Source organism: Nestor notabilis, unplaced genomic scaffold (assembly GCF_000696875.1).
Source record: "Nestor notabilis isolate BGI_N333 unplaced genomic scaffold, ASM69687v1 scaffold28297, whole genome shotgun sequence".
NCBI lineage: Eukaryota > Metazoa > Chordata > Aves > Psittaciformes > Psittacidae > Nestor > Nestor notabilis.
The window spans coordinates 7,373-34,543 of NW_009937386.1; the positions used below are offsets into that span (position 1 = coordinate 7,373).

At 37.8% G+C, this 27,171-nt stretch overlaps 1 protein-coding gene across 1 annotated transcript; it reads left to right on the forward strand.

The window, feature by feature from the left end:
• Nucleotides 1-439: 439 nt before the first annotated feature.
• SLC36A4 (solute carrier family 36 (proton/amino acid symporter), member 4) lies at nt 440-26,037 on the forward strand (the record flags this gene model as incomplete). The annotated part of the gene is made up of 10 exons (XM_010018818.1): nt 440-557; nt 1,328-1,418; nt 2,471-2,559; nt 3,803-3,898; nt 4,635-4,776; nt 9,910-10,131; nt 10,248-10,260; nt 11,287-11,375; nt 21,174-21,343; nt 25,896-26,037. Coding segments are annotated over exons 1-10 (1,167 nt in total), but the record flags the coding sequence as incomplete, so codon positions are not given.
• Between the last annotated feature and the right edge of the window lie 1,134 nt (nt 26,038-27,171).

Sequence of the window (27,171 nt, forward strand, 5' to 3'; positions counted from 1 at the left end):
ACCCATTTTCGGATGGGGTGGCTGTGGGGAGTGCCCGTGCTCACCACTGATAAGAGTAGACTGAATGTGTAGTTTAGCAGTAGCTCATGGTGGGTAAGATCTCATCCTTTGGTAGCAATGGATGACTTTTCTGGTTTGGTTTTCTTGTATTAGCTTGCAAAATGATCAAAAGCATTGACATTATGATGATAAAGTTGCTTTTCTTAGTGAAAAATTATTGTTTGGCCATAATAATAATGATAATGAGATGGTGTGCTGCTTGAAAGAGAGAGAATTCCTTGTGCAAACTTGGCCTGTGTGTGTCTATCTGCCTAAATCAGCTTTATAGTTAGGAACACATGCAAACCTCACGGCATGTGTTTGGGAGTCATGTTTTACTTCTAAACGATAAGCTTATGTCTAATGCTAATGTAGTGTTAATTCTGGTGTACAGACATGGAAGTAATGAAGCCTTTAATCGATGAACAAAACTCGGATGGCATCTCAGATGAAGAGCATGAAAATGCTATTCTGCCAGTTGAGAAGCATTACCAGCTTGATAATGAAGGAGGCATTACGTATGTATTACTCTAAAGTATCAGCTTGTTAAAAGTTGTTGCTTCCCATTTGTTTCTCATGAGTAGTTTACTGAAATCTTAAGGGGTTTTCTTGCACCTGCAATACAATTTTGTAGTAATACGTTGGGACTTTGCATAGTTCTGCCAAAAAGCAGCCCCTTTTGAGTAGGTTCTCTGTTTTTCAGAAGCTAGCAATGTACTGGCCATAAAATATTCTAAGGTGCTGACTTGTAAAATGGTTGGGTCACTCAAAATCTAAGCACTGTTTAAAGAAAGTTTTGATTGATTGTATGTTATTGTAAAGAAACTTAAGAAATAATCACTTTATTAAAGCTTAGTTAGAAGAACCTGTGAATATTTTATTTTCTTTCAATAAAACTTTGGCTGTCAGACTTGTGATTTGCAGCTGGTCATTGTTTTGAATGTTACTGATTCTAAAATAACATTGGTGAAACTTGGTAATTTTTACTCTGAGGCAACAGGACAGTAAAATTGCACAGAAAATAACGATCTCACAAGCTGGAGGAAAGAACTGAAGATCAGACTTGTATGTTCTATTTGAGGGAGCTCACATGTAAAGAGGAATAAGAACATTATTTGAATATGCTGGACATCATTTAAAGTAGCTGGACCACCCTGAAGTAGTTGAAGCTCAGAATTTAGCCATTTATTAATAAGTGACAGAGGGTGTGGTTTTGTTTTTTCCCTTTTCCCCCTCCTTCCCCCAGTCTCAGTGTACTCCTGACATGACTTTCTATTTTTATCCTCAGGTTTACACAGACACTGACACACCTCCTCAAGGGAAACATTGGAACTGGGCTTCTTGGTCTTCCACTTGCTATCAAAAATGCTGGCATTGTGGTAAGAGTTCAGTTATTAGAATCATTAGGAAGATCTACTGATGTGTCTAAGCCTGAAAAACTAAAATCTCCATACTTTTTGTTTATTACTACCAACTTCAAGAGAGTTGTGTTCTCTTTTTCCTCTTTGGACTGGTGAATTTAGTACTGAAGATTGAGGATTTTTTTAAGTTACTACTTCACCCTGAAGACTGTGTTATATTTTAGCTTAGTTGAAGTGTTTTTCTAGTGAAAACAAAAACTTTGTTAGAAAAACAGAAAGACTTTGATTCACCCACACTCACAGGAATTGTTATTCTGGGATTGTCTTATCTTTGTACAGACTTCTCTACATCTGATCTCTTTGTACAGATCGTATGTCCTAGGATGCAGCATCAGCTTGTTAAATCAGTCTTGTGTTTCTGCACAGCTTGTTTATTCTGCGTAACAAAGTACCAGCCTTATTTCCTAAGCTAGGTTAAATTTAATCAAGTGACATTTTCACCTTATGACTAAACAGTCCTGCAATTCTTTCTTACTGGATGTTCAGTTTAAGAATGAAAGTTACGTGTGAAAAGCAAGTACCTTCTGTGAAAACTTGTGGTCAAACTTTTACTCTGAAACAAATTATTTAATTTTCAAATTACCTATAACTTGTAATAGTAGAAATTATCAGGGTTTTGGCAGTTTTTTACACTGCACATCAAGTCTACTAATGCAAGGGGAAGTGTCATTGCCACTTCAAAGTAGTTCAAACCACTGTATATGCAGTTTTCTCTCTTAACAGATTTTTTTGGCTCATGTCTTAATGAAGCTTTTAGAGGAGTGAAGTTATTCACACTCATTTGGTATTTGTGGCTTGACCGACCCTAAGTAGTTCAAGTAGTAAACTAGAAGTAAGGAATGCGAACCCCCATCTGAGAGGGTGGAAAAAAATCCAGTTACATAAAATTTTGAATCCTTAATTTATTTGCTACATTGTAAATGTTTTTGCATGTAAAGATTTTTCTTCCAGCTTATTTTAATGAAAAATTCTGTTTATTTCCTGTCTTCTCTTTTTTTCCCCCATACCAGATTGGACCAGTCAGCCTTGTGTTCATAGGAGTTATATCTGTTCATTGTATGCACATCTTGGTACGCTGCAGCCACTGTCTATGTCAGAGGTAAATGTGGAACTACTTATTCTGTTGCTGAGTTTTAGTATTGTTTTTTTTTCTTTCTTCTTTTCTATTTCTGATTTTTGGCCTACAGAATGTCCTGATGCTGTAGCGGTTTCTTCTCTTCAGTTCAGAAACTTGAACTTGCAAGAAGCAAGACTCCAATTTAGATTGTGCAATTATAAATCATAGCTGTACTTTAATATATTAAAAAAAATGTTTGTTCTCTGCTCATACACAAAATGAAGCTGGTTTAACTTGTGTTGCCCAGTGTCTTGTTCCCTATCTTTGCTGGCACATAGTCAGGTCTTTCTCATTGCAGTTTTAATTGCTTGGCTTCAGTCCTTTAGTCCTTCTTTATCCACACAGCTTTCTTCATAGCTTTGAAAAGCGTCCAGTTTATAAATAGCCAGTTTATAAGTACTTCATAGGAATAAAAGATAAACTGAGAACTGTTGTTAATGTCTTTCATGATTATTTGTGAGCTCTGTCTGGATTGTGATAACTTGATTCTTTGAAATTCTAGTGCTGAAGGAATGTGTTAAAATGATGCAGATAAACACTAGATATGCCTCCAAGTGCGATGTACAATACTGGGGGGGAAGCAGTTCTTAAAAGTGTTTAATAAGTCACTAGTAATCAAAATACTCTGTCATTCAAATTTTATCTGTTGACTGTTAAACAGGAAGGTCTTGTTTTTAAAAAGTGCAACAAAGGGTTTGAACTGAACAGAATCACAAAACTGTGCTTGTCCCTGTCGTGGAAAAACATATCTTATCAGTTTAACATGATACTGTACTGTGAAGGGATCCTGTCATTCCTGAATTCCTTAATTTTTCCTCTCTAGTTTTAAATGGCCTTTGAAGATGTACATAAAACTCAGATCACTGAAACAACTGCAATTGACTGCTTGTCCAGGAAAATCTGTTGAATCCTTTTGAAGTTCTTTGTGACTTTTATAGTTGAGATTGATTTCTTAAGCTGATACAAGAACCTGATTTTGGATTAATCTATCAAGAAACTTGTTTTGTAACAAACTGATTTAGTACTGTTAAGGGGAAGCAACACTGTGGTTCATATGCTTGTGGAGTGCTGAGTAGCCCTTCCTGGGGGAAAGAAGCCCAAGCCACAGAATGGTGCCACAGGTGGTTACTTACAATCCTGGGAGGCCACCAGTGTTTTCAGGGTAGGGATTTAAGCCCTCATAGTTTCTAGTAACTCATTTTTTTTCTTCAATCTTTGATTTCAGGATGAAAAAGTCCTCACTGGGGTATAGCGATACAGTTAGTTATGCCATGGAAGTGGGGCCCCTGACTGCTCTCCAGAAACGAGCTTCTTGGGGACGGTAAGTTTGCATTAGAATTTAGTTTAATAGTTTCATTATTAGACAGTTGATGGCTACACTTGGAAAGTTTAGGAGATTTCTTTTTTACTAAGATGTTACTTGCTTTAAGAATGTGTTCTCTGTGCTTGAAATACTTCTATGCAGTCCTGCAACCAGCTGGTAGTGGAGACATGGGAGAATTGTGGAGTGTCTCTCTTTGTTAGGCATTTCAGTTTTCAGGTCTACGAGAGCTGTGAAGAAAAGAATTCAGTAATATAGGAAGAGATGTGGTATAACCAGAAGTGCATTCTGTACTGTGTAATGTAGTGAAGTAATTTAAGTTATCATTTCTCTTTTATCATAAACACATTTCTCTGCATCAGAGTTCACTCTGCTTAAAGCAAGTTGACGCTGCAAATGTTAATTGCTTCAATATATTTGTTCTGAAAGGAAGCAAAGCAGTTATTTGATTCATGTTTAAATATAATGTACAAATAATGGTGGAGTATGCACTAAATTTTGCAATGATGTCCTGCAGCTACTTTAAAGTGGCAATGACAAAAGTTTCTTTCCCTTGCATTAGTAGGCTTGAGGTGCAGTGTAAAAGGAACCTGCATTGCAGTGCTCGTGTGATTAATGTAGCGTTTGAATCTAGTATATTGACTAGTGTAAAAAGGAGCAGTAATTGCATATTAGGTGTAAATGGGCTTATTGTTTGGCTCCTAAGTATAATGTATGTTTGTTTTTTCTTCCTCAGGTATATTGTTGACTTTTTCCTAGTGATAACACAGCTGGGATTTTGTAGTGTTTATGTTGTGTTCCTGGCAGAAAATGTGAAACAAGTGAGTAATGTCACCCTATCTCTGATTTTATTTTTTTTCTTTGCTGTTTTTGGCCAGGCCTTCTGCTGACATTGTTTTTAATTTTTTCCCTGACCTCATGTCACTGAAATCTTTCTTTGGTTCTTGTTTAGACCTTTCCATTTTCTAGAATGGTATCATCTGGCACAGAATCCACTGGATGTAAACCAATCCTGACTTTTGTTCTTAAAAATGCCTGAGACTGAAATTTCTGCAGCCTCTTCAGCAGTCGGTTCCAATGGTTTCCTATCTGTTAGACAGCTGATTCTTTGTAAAAGCTTAAAATTTCTTACTGACATTGTAAGTCCTTTATTTTGTATTCTAGCTGTAAGTAATTTATTCTTTGTTTGTGGGGCAGTTAGTACATAGAGGATAGTATGGTTTTTTCCTCCCCTTGTAGATGAGTATTTATACTGTGTTTAAAAAGTATTCCAAGTTCTACAGATGAAGATGAGGTTAATTTGTGTATTTGGAAGCTGCATAATCTGTAATTTGTGTTTTGGGAAAGAAAAAAAATTAACCACAACGGTAAAACCTACAGTCTTACTGTCACAATCTATCTCAATACCTAAAAATCCTATTTTACATCTGATGTTCTTTTGCTTGCCTTCTGGAGTGGAGAATTTTATTGCATCCTTTGTAAATGTAAGTTTGAGCTTTTCCTGTCAAATAAGTGTCTGATGAACCAATTGTTATATATGCGTTTTGACCTTAAGCAAAAGATGAGACTGAACATGTAATGACTGTGGCTTTTGTAGATTTTGAGGGGAAAAAAATCCCAACCCATGAAAGCTTTTCAGGAATCCGTTGCTGCTTTCTTGAAGAAGAGTTGAAAGAGCTTACAGGAAGCAACTGCTGCAAGAGCAGTAGCTGCAGAGACCCATGGCGTGTGCCCTTTAAGTGAATTGAAGCCATCAGCAATTCAGAAGTTAGCCCCTTCCAAGTGTGTTTGATTTAGGTTGCCCTGTGCTCTCTGTTCTGGGATGGTGAAGTCTGTGGAGTCTTCCTGGCATCTCTGTTGCAGAAATCTGTCCCGTAGAGGGCACCAGAGAAAACAAGTTGGAGCTGCTTAACATAAAAGTATTTGTGGTAGTGGAAAGATGAGGTGAACAGAGGGAGTAGGGGGCTTGTGTGGAGAACTGAGATAAAGGAAAAACATAATAAAAATGTTACTAATATAGCTTCTTGACCAATAGCTCTGCATTTTGCTCTGTACTCATCCGATCATGTTGGTGTGTGCAAATTGTATGTTGGTGTGTGCAAATTAAGTCCACTGGAACCAGTAGGAATTTCCACTGAGATCTTTTCTTTGATAGTCTTAGTTAAAACTAGTGCCAACCCAAATTTGGTAATCTCTTCCTTCGCTTTATTTGCTGTTTCAGAGAACTCAAATGTGACAAAGCATTTTAAAATGATTCAGACACATGAATGGAATATTCATCAGTCCAGATTACTTTGAGGTGAATAATTAGTTAGACATAGTGGTGCATGTGAGTTTAAATACTTATTTCGTCATTTGAATTCTATGATATGTTCAATGTATCCTTCTCACTTACCGATATGCAGCACAGCTTCTGGTGCTAAATCTTTTCTCATTGCTGTCTCTGGGATTATAACAATGTTGGCTGCACTACACCAGTGTTTTCCAGACACTTTGTGCTACAGGACCCTATTTCCAGTTATATCAAATTTCAAATGAAGCTTTTCCTAAGGAATATTTTTCTTGCAGCACCAGCTCTTGGTAGGTTGCAACAAGAGGCTTATGGATGAAGGTGTCTACAATGGAGAGGAAGGGTGAAGCTGGATAACAGAGCTTGGCTGCAGCAAGACTGGAGCAGGAACACAGTGGGATAGGAGGGATAGCAAAAAGGATCTGTGCTCCAAAGAGCATGGTCCTCTTTCATGCCATAGTTTGCTTTTGTTGCTTGAGCAACAGAAGACTTCAAGTCGACTCTTGGCATTTCTCAACTTGCTTGTGAATATTTGCTGAGTTCTCTGGAAAAGTGCCCTTTTTTTTCATTGATTGCTGATAGCTGAAAAATGAAAGCATGTTGTTGCTGTGTGGCAGCACTTTATTATTAGGTATTTAGCACTTCAAAGATAACCCATCAGTGGGATGCTAAAGAATGGAATTTTGTTTTTTTCCTAGTTTTTGTAAAAAAGAAAAAACCTCTCCAAACTCAGGAAGTAAAACTACAAGTGTTATAAACTTGAGCACTGAGTAATAATGAAATACCACAACTGAATGAGCTGTGAAACATTTATCTGGCCTGTTCCTACCAAATTACAGGATTATGGTACAGTCTTTATCTCTCTGATAACATACTGGTTTTGTGCCAGGTCTGGCCTTGTTTATTGTACTGGGTGTTGCTCTGAGCTGAATAAGTAAAGGAATTAGGAGAAGCTAATGAGTTCAATGATTACTGTTTTGACCCACAAGATATTGTAAAGTCCATGGACTGTATGACAGAAAGAGAAGGTTTAGGGGGTACAGGCAAGGAAACAGTGATTTTGGTTGGAGAGACTAAGGAAAGGGAATTATTTTTGGCTTCTGAGGTAGCTTTTACAAGTTCATCAGTTGAACTGAATTTTCTGCAGTCAGTAGTTGTGCATTAGACATTTTTTGAGTGGCTGACATAAGGAATCTGATAACCAGATTTGCATGAGTGTTTGATCTTCCTGGGTACAGCTGAAGTCGATGAATGCTGTGCTTGGGCTATGTGAATGAGACATTTGGTGAAGCACTCATATAAAGCAAGCTGTTTCAGACATCACACCATCATGTAAGTTAATGCCTTTGCAGTCACTATGCCTAGTGACTTCAGTGGCTGTGTGCTGCTTTTCTAAAACCATAATGATATTTCCTCATGTGGTTTAGGGAGATGTTTGTGCAACTCACAGATACATCCAAGATAAGCACAGAACAAAATGCAGATAATGTCTGTTCAGGCTGGAAGTTGAAGAGTGTTCACTGGGCTCTGTGACATACACAAAATAATATGTGTGTATGTCTTTTTCAAGAATAGATCCATTGGCTGGGTAAGTAAAAGGATTTGAGTAAGTTGGCTGATATTCCAATGATATTTCAGGTTATGTTGCTTTGTTTAGGAAAAAGACACTTAGATATTATGTCTGCTGTTCTTGGCCCAGCGTGACTGCCATATGCAGTGGTGCACTAGTAGAGAGCAGCAGAAGATTGAAAGTGATTGCTGTCCAGAACAGGAATCTGAGATAATATTAATTCTAATGTTTTGGAGACGAGATTGGACAGACAGTGAGTCACAGTCCATTGTAACACAATCAGCAGTAAACAAGCACTGAGCTAAACAGCATATGAGAGAGAATAAAAAAAAAATCCTCCTACTGCTTCGTATTTTGTTACTTGTAAGAACAATTTTAAGTGATAGCAGATTAATTTTTAGAAAACATCTAGTAAAACACTTTCAAAGCAATGGTAATGTTGGCCTGCACCTGAACAAAGCAGTATAATGTTTACTGTCAAGTCTCCCACAGCTCCACTCTAGGAGGGAGAATAATGATCCTTACTTTCTATAACTTTACCATTTTACTTTCTGACTCAGCTTTCTTCCACCTGTCACTCACTCTTGTCTGTTTAGCTCTTCTACAATGTTAACCTTTCATAGATTCATAGAATGGTTTGGGTTGGAAGGGACCTTAAAGCTCACCCAGTCCCAGCCAGCAGGGACCCCTTCCACTAGACCAGGTTGCTTCAAGCCCCGTCCAACCTGGCCTTGAACACTGCAGGGATGGGGCAGGTTCAGGATTTCATCTTTTTTCCTTTTCTTTGTTTCCTTATACTTCAAGCAGCAGGATCTGATGGAGGCTTCTCTAAGTCATGATATTTTTAAGAATCCATTTGATATTTTAAAAATGTATTTCAGAACCTGAACTGTATCCTGCCTGCTGTTATTCCTTTTCTTCTGCTATTACTCCTTTTCTTTAAAGGAATAATGTAATTTGCTTTCTAATTGCTCATCAGGCTACAGTTACTTGTATAAATTGAATGCATGCTAGGTTAAATATTTATTGTAGGTGAGGTTTTCAATGGGACTTACGTGCTCAGGTCACATTGTGTTTCTTAGAAAACCCCCTTACATGTCCATGTGTGCAGAGAGACTTTGTCTACCTGTCAGTGCCTGCAAGCAAGTAAACGCATGAGACTGTTGTTAAGGTGAAAGGCTGTTAAAGTGTATTTCTGTATATATATTTTTTTTTTTCTGTATTTCTATTTTAAGTATGGTGGGAAAGCAGGATACTTCTACAGAGAGCTTTACTTCACATGGCGTTAGGGAAGAATTTGGTTAAGTGTTTGACATATTGCTTGGGAAAGTAGAGTTATTGTAGCTGCATGAATTCACTGAAATCCAGGTCTAAATGTATTTAGCTCTTTGTAGCTTTCTTACTGAAAACTAGCAGATGGTAGATGTCTAGTAAGTGACATTTAAGGTTCTTACAAGGTGGAAAGAGTTCGTGTTTCCATGATGACTGGTGTCCTCTGTTTTCAGTTAAAGTGAGATTTCTGGAAAACATGTGGTTGCAGAATTGCATCTTTTATCTTTCCCCTTTTCATAATGACAAAAAATCTATCCAATGGTTTTTGTTACAGATGAAAGAATTTTAAGTTAATTCTGTCTTCCTAAGTTTGTGGATTGTTTGAAACAATGGAAAGAAAGTGAATTGTGTATTTTATTTATTTATTTTCCTCCTAGACTTGTAAAACCTGAGTTTTGGCAAACATGCCAACTTGAGTGACTTGGATTACATACTCTTGGTTTTACAGTATCACCTAAGGTGCTCTGCTTCATGGAAGTCTCAAAGTGCCAATGATCCCTTGATTGCCAGCTGTATCTCCAGCTTGTCCTCCTTTCTCCACTTTGTCTGCTGTTCTTGGCCCAGCGTGACTGCTATATGCAGTGATGCACTAGCAGAGTGACCATATACTCAGTGCTGGCACTGTTTGGTAACGTAGAATTATAGAATACCAGGTTGGAAGGGACCTCGAGGGTCATCTGGTCCAACCTTTCTTGGCAAAGCATGGTCTAGACTAGATGCCTCAGCACCCTGTCTAGCCAGATCTTGAAAGTGTTCAACATTGGGGAATCCTACCACTTCCCTGGGGAGAGAATTCCAATGGATGATTGTTCTCTACAGGTCCATGAAGGATTCTTGGAAAACAAGACAGCTCCCATAAATGTCAGTGCCACCAGCAGTCCTTCTGAGAAAAGGAGTACTGATTTACGAATATACATGCTGTGTTTCCTGCCATTCTTGATCCTCCTGGTCTTTATTCGTGACCTGAAGAGCCTGTCCATGCTTTCATTGCTTGCCAATCTGTCCATGGCTGTCAGCCTGGTGATCATTTACCAGTATATTGTTAGAGTGAGTATAAAAACGTTTATTGCCTTTTGTTTTCAGTGTGGTAAATTATATTTGTTGCATGTGGCAGTTTGTCTCCAGTGGATATGATATTGACTGACAATTTCTGAAAGGTGGAATTACCTTGTACTTAATTTGAGGAGGCGCCTTACTACTTGAGACATGCTTTAAACAGAGTTCTACAGTACTTTTGAAAGACAGGACAATATTGCTGCACTTCTGAAAAATATGTGTTGTAACAAATTGGAGTCCTTAGGTGGAAGAATATGTGAATTTTTATAGGCTGCACACAGAACTTGAAAGGTTTTAATCTGTGGTCAATCTTTTAGTTGCAACAGAAGAACAATTTCAACAGCAATGTTTATATCTAGTATTTCTTTAGTACAGTCAGGAAAAAATTAAGATTTACCCTTTAAGAATGTGTATTGCAGACGTCCATCTCCCGAGAAGGTGAATAGCTGCTGCATTTTCTGGGTTGCTGCTGTTTTTCAGATTTGGAGACATTTCATAATGGAACAAATTAAACCAATGGTTGAAAAAAAAAATCACATGTAAAAACCTCTACATTTTTATTTCTTAGGATATTTGAAAAGTGATAAGATGCTGTTGCATGCACAGTGTAGATAAGTGCTGAGTGATGCTATTGCTTGAGAAAGCCATCACGTGAGTGTTATGAGATGATTGGGAAGCAGAGGATTAATTACTCTGGAATTAATTGTTCTGCAGAAACTCAGCTTGTATCAAAAAGATTTTCTTTTGCTGTCTTTTATAGTTATGGAACAATATCTGTGCAGTATGAAAGCAGATTGGAAAATTCAATACACTGCAAAGTTTGCCAAAGATTAAGCTTGATGTGTGAGCTTTCCCTTTTGTTTTAATTGATGCTCACTCATATACATCAATGTGATACTTTAAATGGGAAAATTTCCAGTGTCAGTAGTGTGAACCTAGAATAAATATTTCTGCAAGTATCTGTGTGGTTGGGAAGGTGGCTGTAAATGTGTATAAAGAACTAAGTTTGGGATTGTAAATGGCCACTGCTGTCAACATGTGCTGAGTTTTCTTTCCTGTAGGGTAATGCTTCAGTCAAAATTGTAGGAACAGCTGATGTGCTTTACAGAGCACTGTTTTGTTTTGTTCAGGATACAATAGATCCACGAAAGCTGCCTCCTGTGGTTGGCTGGAAGAAATACCCACTGTTTTTTGGGACTGCAATATTTGCTTTTGAAGGAATCGGTGTGGTAAGTGCTTTTTACTGACTCTTCAGAATACCTCAATCTGTGTTAGATGGTGGGATAGAGGCAGTTTTGCTCCTGTTGTTATTTTGTTGTTTTTGTTGAAGCACTCGTCTCCATGTTGATATGAAAAGGGTTAATTTATCAAATAAGGCAAAAGTTGAGGATGTAACATCCCCATCAAAGGGGAGTTTGATGAATACTGATTGCTACTTGGATACTTGGAACCTTCCCAAATTACAAGAATGCCTTTAATTCCAAATAGATTGAGACAATAGTGTAATAGTAACTAGTATCATAATATGCTAGGTAATAATATAATAGCCAGCTAATAATATGATGATGCTATAATTACAGTGATTCAGCAGCTCAGTTTTAGGTGATGAGTGTGTAAAAACAGAAACTTATTTAGCATCCTTCTTTTCCTTTGGGATCACTGAAGACAAAGTGATTTATTAGAAATGCATTATTCTTTCTGCTTCAAACTTGTCTGTAGATATGACTTGACGGAGATGGAGATGATGAGAAAAAGAATAGAAATTTTTTCCAATTCATGTCCTTCTGACAATGAACCTCAGTTTCTCATTGTTTCCTGAAAGATGTGGATTAAATAGATTCATCACTCTGAAAACTTGTTTTTTAAGAGTGGATCATTTTCAGTCTTTTATTCCCTTACTGCTGTTTCTAAGGGCTTTCCGCTTACATCTCACACTAGCAAAATTTGAAAGTTAGTTGGCACTTCTGTTCCACATGGCATGTTTTAAAAAATAGCTGAAGAGGCTTCTGGGAATGGTAGGTCATTTTGTCTTTGAACTGTTGGGAAATTACTGCATAACTTTATTTGTTGCTAATACAATTACACACTTCAAGTGTTACTGTGTGATTAAAACTAAAAACCAAATAAATAGCCGTCTTTCCCCCCTCTTTCTCTCTTCTCCCGTGCCCCCCCCCCCCAAAAATAATAACCCAAACCAACCCCAAAATTGCATGCAGTTAGTCTGAAATGATGCTGTCATTGACATAACACAGAAGAGTTTTCAAACCTCTTTTCTTTTCTGGAATTATCAGCTCAGACTTAAAAACCAGAATATTTTACCTTGGTGCTGTAATATCACTACCGGAAGAGCTGAATAGGAAAACCTTTTAACTCCTATTATGTTAAAACTGCAAACCAACCCCAAAATTGCATGCAGTTAGTCTGAAATGATGCTGTCATTGACATAACACAGAAGAGTTTTCAAACCTCTTTTCTTTTCTGGAATTATCAGCTCAGACTTAAAAACCAGAATATTTTACCTTGGTGCTGTAATATCACTACCGGAAGAGCTGAATAGGAAAACCTTTTAACTCCTATTATGTTAAAACTGTGTTTTCACACACGGGATATGTGGATCTAGTGGCTTTGAGTCTCTGTTTCTCAAACTGTTCTTGACTGTTTTTCAGCCTGTAAACTGACTGATGCAGTGGTTTAGGTACCATATATCTGAGTGTATCTGGACATCTCTCCTTTTGTCATCTGGAAGTTCCATCACAGAAAATCATTCATTTTTCTGGGATTGATTGATGCTTACAGGACTTGTGCAAAAATCCCATGCTCTGTGAATCAGGTAGATTGGACTATACTAAGCTTGTTGCTCTTAAATTGTATAGTCCATCTAGGACAGACCACACTTACTATATGTGGGTAAATGCAAGTCATGTACCGTAGGTCTGATATGTATTCCAGTTGTATTAGATGTGCTTATGTATTGCATAGCACACAGGTGGGGATTTGTAGCCAGGAAATCCCAAATGAGGGTCTTGTGAGCCTCAGGAAAGTGTGGAAGGCTTACCACTTGGTAGTGGTAGTTTATTAAATTATAGGTGGGGAGTTGATTTATAGTAATTCCCCCACATTGGGGGAAGTCTAATCCTACTGCAGCAGTAGTAACATTGACTTCCAATGTAAACCTTTGAAAGAAGTGCTTAATATTTCTTCCTTATATGCAGAATGATATTCATATCTCTCTGCATGTTCAAAATATCCCTGAGAAGCAGAATGTTTGCTGTGCATTCTTATGCTGTAGTTGTGTGCACCAGAGAGATTTGAAACACACACAAAAAAAGATGTTATGGATCTGAATAATCAGAACAGAACAAAGTTGTTGAAGCATGAGGTAAAGAAGATGAGGGAAGCAAAAACAGACAGACACTGCCGCCACTTTGTCGTTGATATTTCATACAGTTCTCTGTGATTGATTTAATAACTAGTTATTACAGCTCAGTAAGTTACCATCATAGACTGAGCTGTGATCTGTCTGTGTGCATGTTTGTGACCTCTTGCAAATGTGAAGTGAAACAAGATTAGTTTAAAATTCTTTCACTGAGATGTAAGCTAATGTGTTTTAACCCACATTACAATGGATTAAAAACAGTCGCATAGTCAGTTGCTGTTGTATATCTGATGTGTGATAACTTGTTACCCTGTGTCTTATTTATTGTCATTCCTATATCCATGTGGTTGAATTGTATGGTAAGTAAAAATCTCTCACCATTTAATTAGATTGGCTCCTTAGTCTGCTCTCTCTGCCTGCAGGCACTCAACATGGATTTACCTAATCTTGATATTTCTGTTAGAGGCTTGATTCCAGATTTTATTCTGGAATGTCTTGCAAATAGCACTATTAATGTAAAGCTATCTGAACATCACATTATAAACAGAAGCTTTGCGGTCTTAATTTGATCAGAAAAGTTGATTATGGTTGATGCATTTTATGCAGTAAGTTGGCCTTGAACAGTTATGAGGCCTTATTTTTCCTTTTCCTTGATTCCAAACATACATTATGCTAATTCTCATCGGAGAGCTGCCAGATTATTGAATGTTATGAGCGGGGACAGCAAAGGAAATTCTGAGGTTTTTGGGCTGGTTAAATCATCTTAAGCAGAATCTGACAAGAGAGGAAAAATGCCTTTGGTGTGGTTTTTCTTCCACCATTGTTCTGTGTAAAATGGTCTTTCCTGCTAGGAATATTTAATGGTAAATTCAAGTAGAGCAATTAACGATCTTCAAGGAATAGTATAAAACAGTACACCTTAGCCATAGCAGTTGGGAGGACTTATTTTCAAAGACGTGTAGTTGCTTTTGTTTTCATTAACAGGGGAGTGGCTAATGTAGACAGAAAATAATTGGCAGTTCATAATCCCATGCTCAGTATGGAAATGTGTTTGTCTGATTTCTTTGAACCAAATAATAGACTGCAGGGGAAATACTCTAGCACTGATTCTTTTTCATCCCATTGTTCCTAAAAGCTTTTCATATATTGATTCTTTTTTGGTTCTTTTAGTTTAGCACTTATCATTACTTAAAGTATGACTGTAGTTCTTCAGTAACTAATAAAATTAGTGAGACTAATTAAATGAAGGAGTTGAAAGTCCTGTTCACTATGGGGAAAGTGACTCAGGAAGGTGCAGTGATTCAGCAAGTTCCTAGTAGGATTTTCTTCTTGATCTCGAGAGAGTGTATTTCTCCTTTAGATGGTGAATATACAAACACAGGTTTTGGTTAAAATCTGTCATTAGTTTAGAACTGATTAACTGTCCTTGTGTAATAAGAAAATCTGCAGTATGGGAGTAATTTGGAGTATCGTTGCTTTGGCATAACTATGATGATGAATTGATGATATTAATATGATGAATTAAGCTGTTCATACCTGCCTGCGAGATCAATCTAAACTTCCATTTGATGGCAGATTTGGACAATTTTGTTATTTTGCTAAAGTCCAGACAAGTTGTTCGTTTGTTGCTGTAACTGCTACAGCAGAAACAAGGTTAGTGCATGCTAAATGTTAATGCTAACGTTAATGCATGCTAAACTGTGTGCTTGTTACAGGATTAAAAAATGCTGCTTGTGCTATTCATTTCTTTGCTCCCTATTTGAGTTGTCTATAAAAATGGGGTCACTGCTCACTGGTATAAGATACCTGCTGCAAATCGTGGATGCCTTGGCAGCCAGGTGGTGGTCATCGCTGTGTGCTAACAGGAGGAGTTGGCAGCAGGGGTACCCCATGATCCCTTAATATTGAGCGAGCAAACCTGAGAGCTCAGTACTGTCAATCTGGTGGTTATCAATCAGTGTTGAGAGCTGGTTTGGGATTTCAACACTTGTAAGTTAAGATTTTAAGATCATCAGGGTGACCTTGTGAAAATCACAATAACTAGTGGCATCAATACAGTTTGCAACAGCAGCAACAGAAATGCAGGTAATAGCTTTGCATAATGTTATGCTTGTATAATAAGTTACACGTAATGAATGTTTTGTGATGAAAGCCTGGTTGGCTTTCTCATTTGAGGTATAAAAAACAAATCCAAATGTGGAAGTGATATTTTAATATAAGCATCAGAAGGATGGAGGATGAAATAGGTTCACAACATTTTAAAGAAGAAGGATAATATAATTTTGCTTCTCTATTACACATAAATATGGTAAGTGAAGTACAGTTTGTACAATGGAGTTTGTCTGTGGGGTTTTCCCTGTTGAGTGCTACTTTTTAACATTAATTTGAGGTTTGGGAAATAAGGCTTCTGATATTTTAGCCTGTGACTCGAAGATGTCTATTCAGACTGCTTTTGAACTTGGATATCACAGCTTTGCAGTAAAAGGTAGAGTGGTATTTCTATACTGAAAGACAGGCTCTGGAATCACATTAGGCAGCAGCTAACCAATTCCAGGAGATAGAGAAAAGAGAACACTAAGTGGATTATAATTTTAAAACGTCGTTATTTGGATTTTGAAAGTGATGCAGATGAGCTTGTGAGGCCTGTGCCTTTGAGATAAAAGGCTCTCATCAAAAATTCTTCTGCCCAGATTAGTATTATCCTTTAAATAAAAAATAATGAAACCCAGTGGCACTCTTCTGTTGCTTTATGACCAGACTGGATATGTCAGAAGCAGACATTTAACAGGTAAAATGACATCATCTAAATCTACTTGGGTTGTCTCTAGACCAGGGTGTATCAGTTTCATTGGTGTTCTTTTGAGATGATGCAAAGTCTTGTATCCTCAAAACGTGAAAGGTGGGAGTTCTCAGAGAATGTTTTTGCATTTGGACAAGCAAGTGTAGGTGACTGGGTTTAATGACTCTGGAGATGACCTGCTCTTAAATGTACATGGTAAATGTGAACCTTAAATGTCGTGTCAGTAAGAGGCAGGAAGGAAGAATCTGAGCAGTTTGGTTTTGGAGTGATTGGAATTGCTCAGCGTATTTCAGAAGGTAGTGTTCTGTAAGGAGAACTTGGCTTCTGGATTTATATCTTTTGTAGAAACCTTTTATTATAAAAATTGATCTGCAGTCACCATTTAGCTTGCATCTTTCCTTGAGTAACAGTAGCCACCCATTTATCTGCAGTCATGAGGGATCTGTTGAGGAAAATTAGATTGTTTATTGCACTTGTGCAAAATAGTGATGTTCTTTATATTCCTCAAGAGAGTGAGCTTTAAAAATGTATCTGAAAGTGATGGAATAAAAGCTTATTGCTCAAAGCAATGTGTGAGACTCTTTTAATGTACAATGAAAGAGTAGATGGACAAGGACAGGCAAGCAAAACATAGCAGTGTAATAATGATATATGTTATCATCATTATTTTACTTGGAGAAACCATACTTCTTCTGCAGACAGTTCCCCAGTATGCTGTAGGGCTGTAGATCCACCTTTCAGTGAACAGATGAATTCACTGGTACCTTCTGCAGACAAGAAGGAATGGGTCAGGCTGGGGCGGCGTTGATTTGCTGAGGATTCAATCTTCTGCCTTTGGGGGTTGGGTAGTAGAGTTTATGTTTATATACCTTGAATTCCTTCCTTTGATACCAGCTTCATCAGCTTTTTTGCTTCGAATGAACATTTTGTTGCAGTAGGACATGCAGATGGATTTTTTTAAATTTTGAGTAAATGTTGATAAATAAATACATTGATTTTAATTTTCCAAAATTCTTGTGTTGTCTGTACCTTATACTAAACAAACATCTGCAAGGCTCTCTCTTCTACATGAAATACTTATTTTAAAAGCATAAGAGATGCAGGATTGCTTCATTCTTGCCATTTTAGTGGTATTTCATGAAAAAGGGAAAGATGACCATCTATATGTAAGCATTAAGCATGTCTGCTTTTAAGTTATCAATACAAGATTAGTTTCTAGGGGCCATGACAATTAAATCAGTTTATCTGATTATGTGTGGGGGTTTTTTGATCCAGTCATATGAAATGTACAGTAGAGACTTCTGATTAGAATCAGACAGTCCCTGCAGTTTAGTTGTAGAAAGACTGAGTGTAGCAGGATATTCAAGGCAAGGAATGAGGAAACAGTGGTATTACTGGGGCATGTTTATACCTACTTCATGCAGCTTGGAATGAAAGGGAAGATAACTTTGCATAATGGATGATGGTAGATTAGTCAGTTTTGCTTCTTTGTCAGTAAATTATGGGTGTATTTGAGTTTATTTGGTGAATGAAAAAAAGATGGATTATGCCTGCTATGGAAATTAAGAAATCAGTTTCATAGTTTCTGAAGGAATGAAGTATTAGGTTTCAAGGAAGACAACAGTAGCAACATGTGCCAGTGTCTCAGAAACAATAGGAAGATCTCTCTGAAGCAGGCAACAGAGAAAAAAGATGGAGAATTTATTCAATTGAGGAGGGAGAAAAATTATGGAAGAAAAGAAATTATGGAAAGGATTGGTTTTGTGTAAAGTACCTGATTTCATAGGTGTTTAGGGCTATGACGGGACTAGTATGAACTGGGGGACAAAGAGCATGAAGGAAGCAAAAGCATGGAAATTGGCAGCGGGGAAAAGACCCATTTAAAAAAAAATAAAATCTTTGAAACTGAAACTTAACTCATGGTTCTGTCACCTCCAGCATTCTGCCCTTGGGAGAGAAGACTATTAGACTATTCCCTGAAGTTTTCCCTGACCATAGTATTTCCCATCACTAGGTTCTGCAGTGGTTGTATACGTGGTAATAGGTTATAGGTCTGAAGAGTGTGGGAGATACTGAACTAGATTCATGTTATTGCCCGTTATAGTAGAAATTGTCATTTGAACAAGTATAGAGCTGTATTGAAGCCTCAGTGTGAGATTCTGAATTGATGCAATATCCCTTTTGAGAGAAGATGTTGTAATGTATTGGACAGAGACAGAGAATTGGATGTGTGGGGTGTTTTTTTCTTCCAAAGCTATTCAATCATCTAGGTAGGGTGTTAACTTTTTAAGGAAACCATTTAAAAGAATTGAAGAATGAAATTCATTTCTGGCTTCAGAAAAAAGGACAAGAAAGCATGTTCAGCTTCAGTGTTCCAAAAAAGAAGCAATAAGACCAAAGCTAAAAAGCATTTGTGAAAAGAACCTCTCTCATTGGCATTCAGTTAAAATGTTAGGATTTCTGAAGTTGTTGCAACAGGGACTGGAGAGAAATTTAGAGTGAAAATCCATCCAGCAGCTGCCCAGCATCTCCTTATGAACACTTCAAGGGTCTTTCGGATCCTGATGGAAATTAACAGCTTAAGGAGCAGGGAGTTTGTCTAATGTATGTGTAATTGGTTGTTATTTGGCTTCATGTTAATCCTGTGAGGTATAGAACGTTTCAGTTTGTCTGAAATACATGATACTGGATAGCGCATAAAACCCAACTCAAGGTCTTTGCATAATTTCTTTGGAGATTAGTTCTGCCAAGGGAAGCATATCCTGCAGTGACAGCACCTGGCTCAAAAGCTTTCTGCTGCTCAGAGTCCCTGAACCTGGGAAGGCTCACTGCTGAGGCTGGGAAGGGATGCTATCACCTGGATTGAGTGATGCGAGAAAGGCTGCATGAGCATCCTCATCTGTTCTGGAGGCAGATCTAGCCCTGATACTAATTCAAGGATAAGCAGGGGGAAATTAGCATTTTAAAATCTGTTTCAAGAACTAAGTATGATAATGTGCCTTTGGCTACTGATAGTCTTATCCTCTATTTCTATTTGTGTATCTTTTCCTTAAACTCACTGTAAAAAAAAAAGGTTGTAATGTTAAAGTGAGGGTGTTGGTGCAGGAACACGTGTTTAGGTGTAGTATTTTTATTTGGAGCTACTCATTAGTGTGGATGAAGTGACATAGAATCATAGACTAGTTTGAGTTGGAAGGGACCTTCAGAGTTCATCTAGTCCAAAATGAGCAGGGACGTCTTCAACTAGATCAGGTTGCTCAGAACCACATGCAACGTTGTTGAGTTTAATGACTAAACTTGATTTAATGGATAGTTGAAAAGCAAGGGTTAGTATGCGTAAGAGAATTGTCCTAAAATGTTTTTTAATGGCTTTTTAATTTCTTAAATTAAGTCTTTGTTTTCATGGTGAAACATGGGTCTTCACACTGACTGGATTTAAATGCAAAAGATAAAAAATTGCAGTACTAGTAAAAATAAAAGATATTTAAATGCTTCCTCTGGATGCAAGCACATTGAACATAGTATGTGTCACTTGGCCTTTGTTTTCCTTTACAAACTAAGTTTCGGATAAATAATTAGGTGATAATGTCTGCCTGTAAAAAAGAAGTTTGTTAAAATGTAAAAAGATTAAGAACTAAAAAATAAAATACAATCAGCCATTAAGAATAGAATAGAATAGTAGTTGTAGGCTGCCCGTGAGAATCTGAGATGAGTGGTCTCTCCTGGAAGAGATCATAGAATCAAAGAATGGTTTGGATTGGAAGGGACCTTAAAGCTCATCCAAGTTCCAACCCCCTGCCATGGGCCGGGACACCTTGCACTGGACCAGGTTGCTCAAAGCCCCATTCAACCTGGCCTTGAAACACTTCCAGGGATGGGACATTCTCAACTTCTCTGGGCAGCCTGATAGGGAAGTATTAGTAGTACTTTCCCTCGATAAAGTATTCTTGTCTAGGAGCATCTACATACCGTCAGTTTGTGTTTTAATGAAGATGTAGAAGGACCTGTTATGCTGATGAAATTCAAGTTGGGAAGAGCATTTTTTTTCTTGGTTTTCCTGTGTTGCCTGTAAATTTTTTCTTGTTAGCTAAAAACTTGAGTTTTTAAGTGTTTTCAAGAACTTACTAAGTGTATTTTTCTATATGCCATATAATACATATAAAAGGCAGTCTCTCCAGCAAACTGCATCCTGAAATGGTTATAATGCTTGTGTCTTCATGTTGAAATGATGGCAAGCCCAGCAAGGTCACTTGGCTATAATTCAGGAGCAGAGTATCCAATGCTACATTTAGAAAAAGCAGTGCTTAGTGTGCCTGGCCCTGTCTCTGTCAGAAGAATGGAAAGTGTGTGGGTCTCTATTCTGGTAGTCATGGGCTCAAGCTTTGCTGCTGGGAGAGCTGAGGCTGACTGCTGGGCATGAGGTTATCTATCAGTCATGTGCATGGTAGATTTGTCTGTGATGGGAGACTGACAGTGTAGACATGCCTAATGAGAACAGGAGAATCACCCTTGGATTCTGAACTATTCTGTTACAAAATATTGATGTTACTCATATTGTCAGTGTATTTTCGTCTGGACACCATAAATTTCTGTTCTTAGTTTTTGTAGCCTGTAAATATTGCTTTATGTTTCCACACCATTGCTGTTTTCCAACCAAGACGGGTGCTTTCCAATAACTGAACTTTTCTATTGGCTGCATAAATAATTGTGATCTTCCAGGCTGTGAAACATTATTGTAATCTTACTTATTAATAAAATGTCACCTGCATTTTGGGAATCTGCTTAGAAAGGGGGAAGAAAAGTAGTTTTACTGTAAGTAATTGATGTAATTGATTCCCCCTCTATTTCCAGGTACTTCCATTAGAAAACAGAATGAAAGACACCACACGTTTCCCGCAGGCGTTGAACATTGGCATGGGAATAGTCATGACCTTGTATATCTCACTGGCCACTCTGGGGTATCTGCGCTTTGGGGATGAAATCAAAGGCAGCATAACTTTAAACCTGCCACAAGACATATGGTAAGTGCATACATGACTTAAAACCAGTAATCTAGAAGGCAAAACCTTGTAAAAGTTGTTGTATGCCTTAATGTTGTCATGCTTATAACTGATATGTGCTCCAACTCTTTTAAAAGTATACTGTATATACTATCTTTGTGCCTTCCACAGTTGAGCTATGATCAGCCATTTCTTGCATATTAAAAGGAATTGCATATAGAAACAGGTGAATGATCTTTATAGTAAAGTATTACATCTCTGGCAGGAGCTGATTTCAGGTGTAATGAAGGAGGGAATATGTGGTTTGCAACCAGCCATATTGCAGTTCTGAAACCCACTTGTTTTACCTTGGATACCCTGGTAATCTAGTGGCCTTCTTTAGTGGAATCACTGAGTTTAGCAGGTGAACTGCTGGAATAGAAGACATCAAAAGCTGAATAGATAAGTAGTTCACATGTAAGTCCATGAAGAGTGTATAATAATGGCTTCCTATCAGGAAAATTAAGCTTATGCTTTTCCCATGGAAGTGGTGAAATCACCGTCCCTGGTGTTCAGAAACCATGTAGATGAGGCCTTCAGTGACATGGGTTAGTGGTGGCCTTGACAGTCCTGGGGTAAAGGTTGGACTTGATAATCTTAAAGGTCTTTTCCAATCCGGTTGGTTCTATGCCAGTGTCTCAGGGAGATTATGGTTTTTATTAGCTTTTTATTTTTTTAATGCTATTAGAACTCCGCTTGCCACATGCTGAAGAAGCACTGAGGACTATTTCAACTGCTGCTTTATTAGTTCTGTATCTGTCTATGGATGGATATATACTGTAACTATTAATCTAAATACAACTCTTATTTTGTTTTTTAGTACTTTTATGTCTAGCCTAAAATTAGGTATATCAGCAGTGCACAAGTGTAAAAGCTGAAAAGTATTTTAATGTTTTCATTCTGATCAAGTCATGTCTTACAGGTTATATGATCACATCTTGTTTCATGTCTGTCGTGGTAGCACAGTGAAGTAGTGAAAACTTACTGTGACTCAAAACCTGCTTTGCTGCACTGAATGCTGACTGCTTTTTTTGCTCTTTGAAAAAGAGTAGAACACATACATAAGTCAATGTTCTTAATTTTCAAGTGTTACAATGCTCGTGGTTGATATGGTTGGTGAAAAGTTTGTTTTAAATGGTAGCTCTGGGTTTATTTGTGTCTTAAGTGCTTTTAAAAAAGGATTGAGAGGAATGTGGAATAAGGTAAGGTTGCTACTCACTGTTGCTTTTTATTGTGCTCATGCAAGCAACAGAATGAACTTTATTCTGCTGTAATAATCTGCAGTCCTGCTGTCTAACAGGGCTGTTCAGATATGAGTTTCCAAATATCTCTTGGCTACAGGCAGATATGATGATAAGATGATATTTATCCTCATGGCTTTACAGGCCTAATGCAAAGAAAGAGATTATGGAGATGGAAACTGGTGCTCTGTAGGTGGGGAATTGGCATTTTAAGTTTAATAATGTCAGAGCTACTCAGGGCACGTATGTAGGGATAACTGAGTCATCTGGATTTGTCTTACCCTGGATAGTTCCCCAGAGCACTCACCAAAATTAGAAGGAGAAGCACCTCAGTGGTACGCTGATGGGTTGTGATGTATGATGTTATTGCTGCGCAGTGCTGTGGGTCTCCCTAATACAGTACTGACGAGCTAATGTGTGCAACTAACTGTGCTAGCAAAACAGGTTTCCAGTGAACCATATGACAATTCTGTTATTTGGTCCTCACATAAAGAGCCAGGAAGTGGCTGGATTTAACTAGAGAAATGCTTGGAGTGGACAAGTTTTTAGAAGAAAGTGGTCATGCCAAAGAGCCTGCAATGTAGCTAAGCAGTGAGATTGGTTTATGTGTTTAATTCTGGCTGGACAATCCCTGTCTTAAAAATCAGTCTTTCCTGCTACAGAAAATTCTATGGCTTTGAGTTGTATTTGATGTTCTTGCATATAAATTGACCAGAATGCATGCGCAGGCCCTAGAGAAGTTAAGTCCTCAAGTTTAATTTAGTTAGAGGACTACTCGTATTCTTAAAAGCGTTCTGCTAGATTGGAGCTTGCTGAGAAGACATTTGTTGCAGTTCTAGTTTAAATTGTGTTTTGGGGTACAAATTGTCACTCAACACAATGTATTAATTAAAGTATGTTGAAAAGGGACTTGATGAAAAGACTAGTTTTCAGCTTGGTTTTACTGTTCTTTAATAACTTTCTGGAATCTAAAAACTGTTTTATTGCATTAAATAGCTCTTTTGTTTTTTACGTGCAGTCATGTTTAGCTGTTTGGAATATTTTAGTAATTGTTACTCATATCTGTAGAAGTGGGTGGAACACTTAGTAACATGAATCTTTTTGCTTGGTTTGTTGCTGACTGAGAAGAGGACATAGGGGTAGCACATGTTTATAATCAAAAAGTGCATAATTATTGAGACCATCAGTTTGAACCACATCCTGCAGCATCTGCAAATATAGATTATGGGAAATTCAGCTTTAATACTTAGTAGTGCCCTTGGCTGATGTCTTACAGAATCATAGAATGGTTTGGGTTGGAGAAGACCTTTAAAGATAGAATTATAGAATGGTTTGGATTGGAGGGGATTCTTTAGGGACAATTTGGCAAGACAATGCCAATATCAGGGGGGTGGAGTACCTCTGCTATGAAATCAGGCTGAGAGACTTGGGGTGGTTCAGCCTGGAAAAGAACACTCCAGAGAGGCCATATAGCAGCCTTCCAGTACCTAAAGAGGGCTGACAGGAAATCTGGAGAGGGACTTTTCACAAGGGCTTGTAGGGATATGACAAGGGGGAATGGCTTTAAACTGTAAGAGGGCAGATTTAGATTAGATATAAGGAAGAAGTTCTTCCCTGTGAGGGTGCTGAGGCGCTGGCACAGGGTGCCCAGAGAAGCTGTGGCTGCCCCATTCCTGGCAGTGTTCAAGGCCAGGTTGGACACAGGGGCTTGGAGCAACCTGCTCTAGTGGAAGGTGTCCCTGCCCGTGGCAGGGGGTTGGAATTAGGAGAACTTTGAAGTCCCTTCCAACCCAAACTATTCTATGATTCTGTGGTGCTATATATGGGTTATTTTCCAACATATGTGAAGAGGCAAGATGCACAATTTAGGCTGCCAGCCCATGCAGGCATTCTTTTTAAATGTTTTTATTCTGTGCCTGAGCCTCACAGCTACTTTTATTGTATTTCTTAGTGAGTTGTATTTTATATAAGGGTAGATGTGAACTTTTTTCCTTTCTTTCGTCTTCACCTTGGATATGGCACTTTTTTCTGATAAATAATAGTAACTTTTTCCCTCTACTCCAAGGACAGGGTTTTCTGGTACTGCACAGATCTGAAAAAAAACCTGTGAAGATTAAAGTGATCTGAAGTCACTTGATATTTTTGGAACCATAAAGAGTATTTTAGACCAATTTAGGCAGAAAGAAGTTAAATGTAATGGAGTTTTATATCGTTATAAAGAAACTGTCCACTATGTTTTCTGAGCAGTATGCATTTTCTGAACGTTTTTATGTATAATTAGATGATATACAGGGTGCAATACCCCTAGGATGGAAAGAGATTAATGAGAATAGAAATACTTCCTTCTTAAAATGTAGCTTGTGCCTTTTACCAGTCTGTGTAGAGATGGAGTTCTTTCAGTGATGCAAGAGAGCAGCTTGTCTGTCTGGCACAGAATTTAAAACCATCCTAAAGTAGCTTTTCAAGAAAATAGACAGTATCATAAAAAAAAAAAATCTCAATTCCCAAAATATTTGTCTTGTTACGGCAGCTGTAGTTGTGTATGGTAAGACAGACATTGCTGCATCAGAATGAACTCTCTTCTATATTCTTTGTCCAATTTCTTTTTCTTAGTAACATACCCTGCCAATCCACCAATTTGGCACAATTTGCACCTTGGTAATCCTTTGTGTTGCTATAAACCCTGTGGAATATTATGACATGGCACAGTAACTTAATGGTGTTCTGTACGTAGCAGTTTGGAAGAGAAGAGCGTAGACAGCAAAAGCAGATTTGCTTATGGGTGATTTCTAGCTGTACAAGTTAACAAATTTTACAATTTTAACAAAAAAAAATTTCCTGAGATGTGCTTTTCCCAGTGTGAAAAATCTTTTTAGGAACACTTTGTGAATATATGGAATTCTGGAGGGTATTGACATTGGTCTTTAAAATGTCCAGTATTTAGTGCCATTATCAAACGTGTACAGATTTCATTTGATGTGAATTTTGAATTTTCCCAAATAACTGCTGGCTGTTTAACATGTTCTTCTTTAAGTTTATTCATTTATGAGTGCACGGTATTTTTTTTTGGTCCATATTTTTGTTACTTGTCCATATTTTTGTTACTTGGCCTATCTTCTGCCATTTCATATATTCAAGTGAATATATTCATATTAGAACTTACTATGTTATCTCTTTGCTTGCTGGAAGGAAAAATGTATATTTATATGTATAGCCTAAGTGCCATTAGCAAGCGTATTTTTTTTAATGAAGAGTTTAAAACTTACATGAACGTCTGTGAATGTTTTCAACAGGTTGTATCAGTCTGTAAAAATTCTGTACTCCTTTGGGATTTTTGTGACCTATTCGATTCAGTACTACGTCCCCGCAGAGATTCTCATTCCAGCTGTCGCCTCCAAAGTGGATCAGAAGAGGCAGTTACTCACTGAGCTCGTGGTGAGAGCACTGTTAGTCTGCTCAACCTGTAAGTATGAGCAGAACATCCATAAAATGTTTGCTATGACATGTTGCTGGGGCCTGCTTATTTAAATGAATACATGTTCGGTTATTTATTTTATAGAATCATAGAATGGTTTGGGTTGGAAGGGACCTTAAGATCATCTAGTTGCAACCCCCTGTCATCCTTGTACATCTTCCTAATCCTTAGGCTTACTCCCCTGCCCTTACCCCAGTCAACACTAGATAAGTAAGAGCCCAAACTCAAGAAGATCTTCTGCTGTCCTACTGCTGGGGCTGAGTCAGCCATTGGGTGCATTCTGCTCTGAAAAGCAGGATCCTTTCTGGTGGGACCTCAGAAAGACGAATGCTCCTGAAACGCAAGCATTCCACCCCACCTGATGTCACAAGATGTTTGCTCTTTGAGAGCAGTGTTCAGTGGTTTGAGAGCAGCACCTACGAGCAGCACAAACCTCATTGCTAACTTAGGATAAAAACAAAACATTTACTTTGGCATGAAAGCCTGAGCTATTCTTTCCTCAAGTTTTCCCAGTAAAAGGAATTTACTTGTATTACAGGACATTTGAAGAGCTTGTATTGGCCAATAACACTGACCCTGAAATTTTGTTTCAATGATTTGGTGTTTTGACTTTAATGAATGACTGAATCTAACCTTGTATTTGTATTTTAGTCTCACTTTCTTTAGGAGGTGTGACCAATTATTTGACAACCATCTCTTTTGCCAATAATACTCTAACGCTGACACTTGAACATAATTTTCTTAAAATAAAAGGTTTGAAGTAATAGAGACACATTTCTGTTTCATGTCAACATTTCTCTATGTGATCTGCAGTACGTGCTGCTCGTGGAGAAATCCTATTTCTGCTTTGTTGGTCTCAGGATTAAGCCTAAGGCATGCTGCTCTGTACCCATAAAATAGCACTGGCAAACATGGATGCCTGGTCACAGTGTTCATGGAAGGCCACTTGTTTTAGGTGCTAATGCTCCAAAATAGTTTTGTATTTCTGCCTTTACTGCCCGTTACTCCTCTTGTTTTTCTCATTTGTGCCCTACTCTTCCCATCACTCCTACTGTGTCCCAGCCTTTCTCAGTTGGTCTAGATGTCATAATACT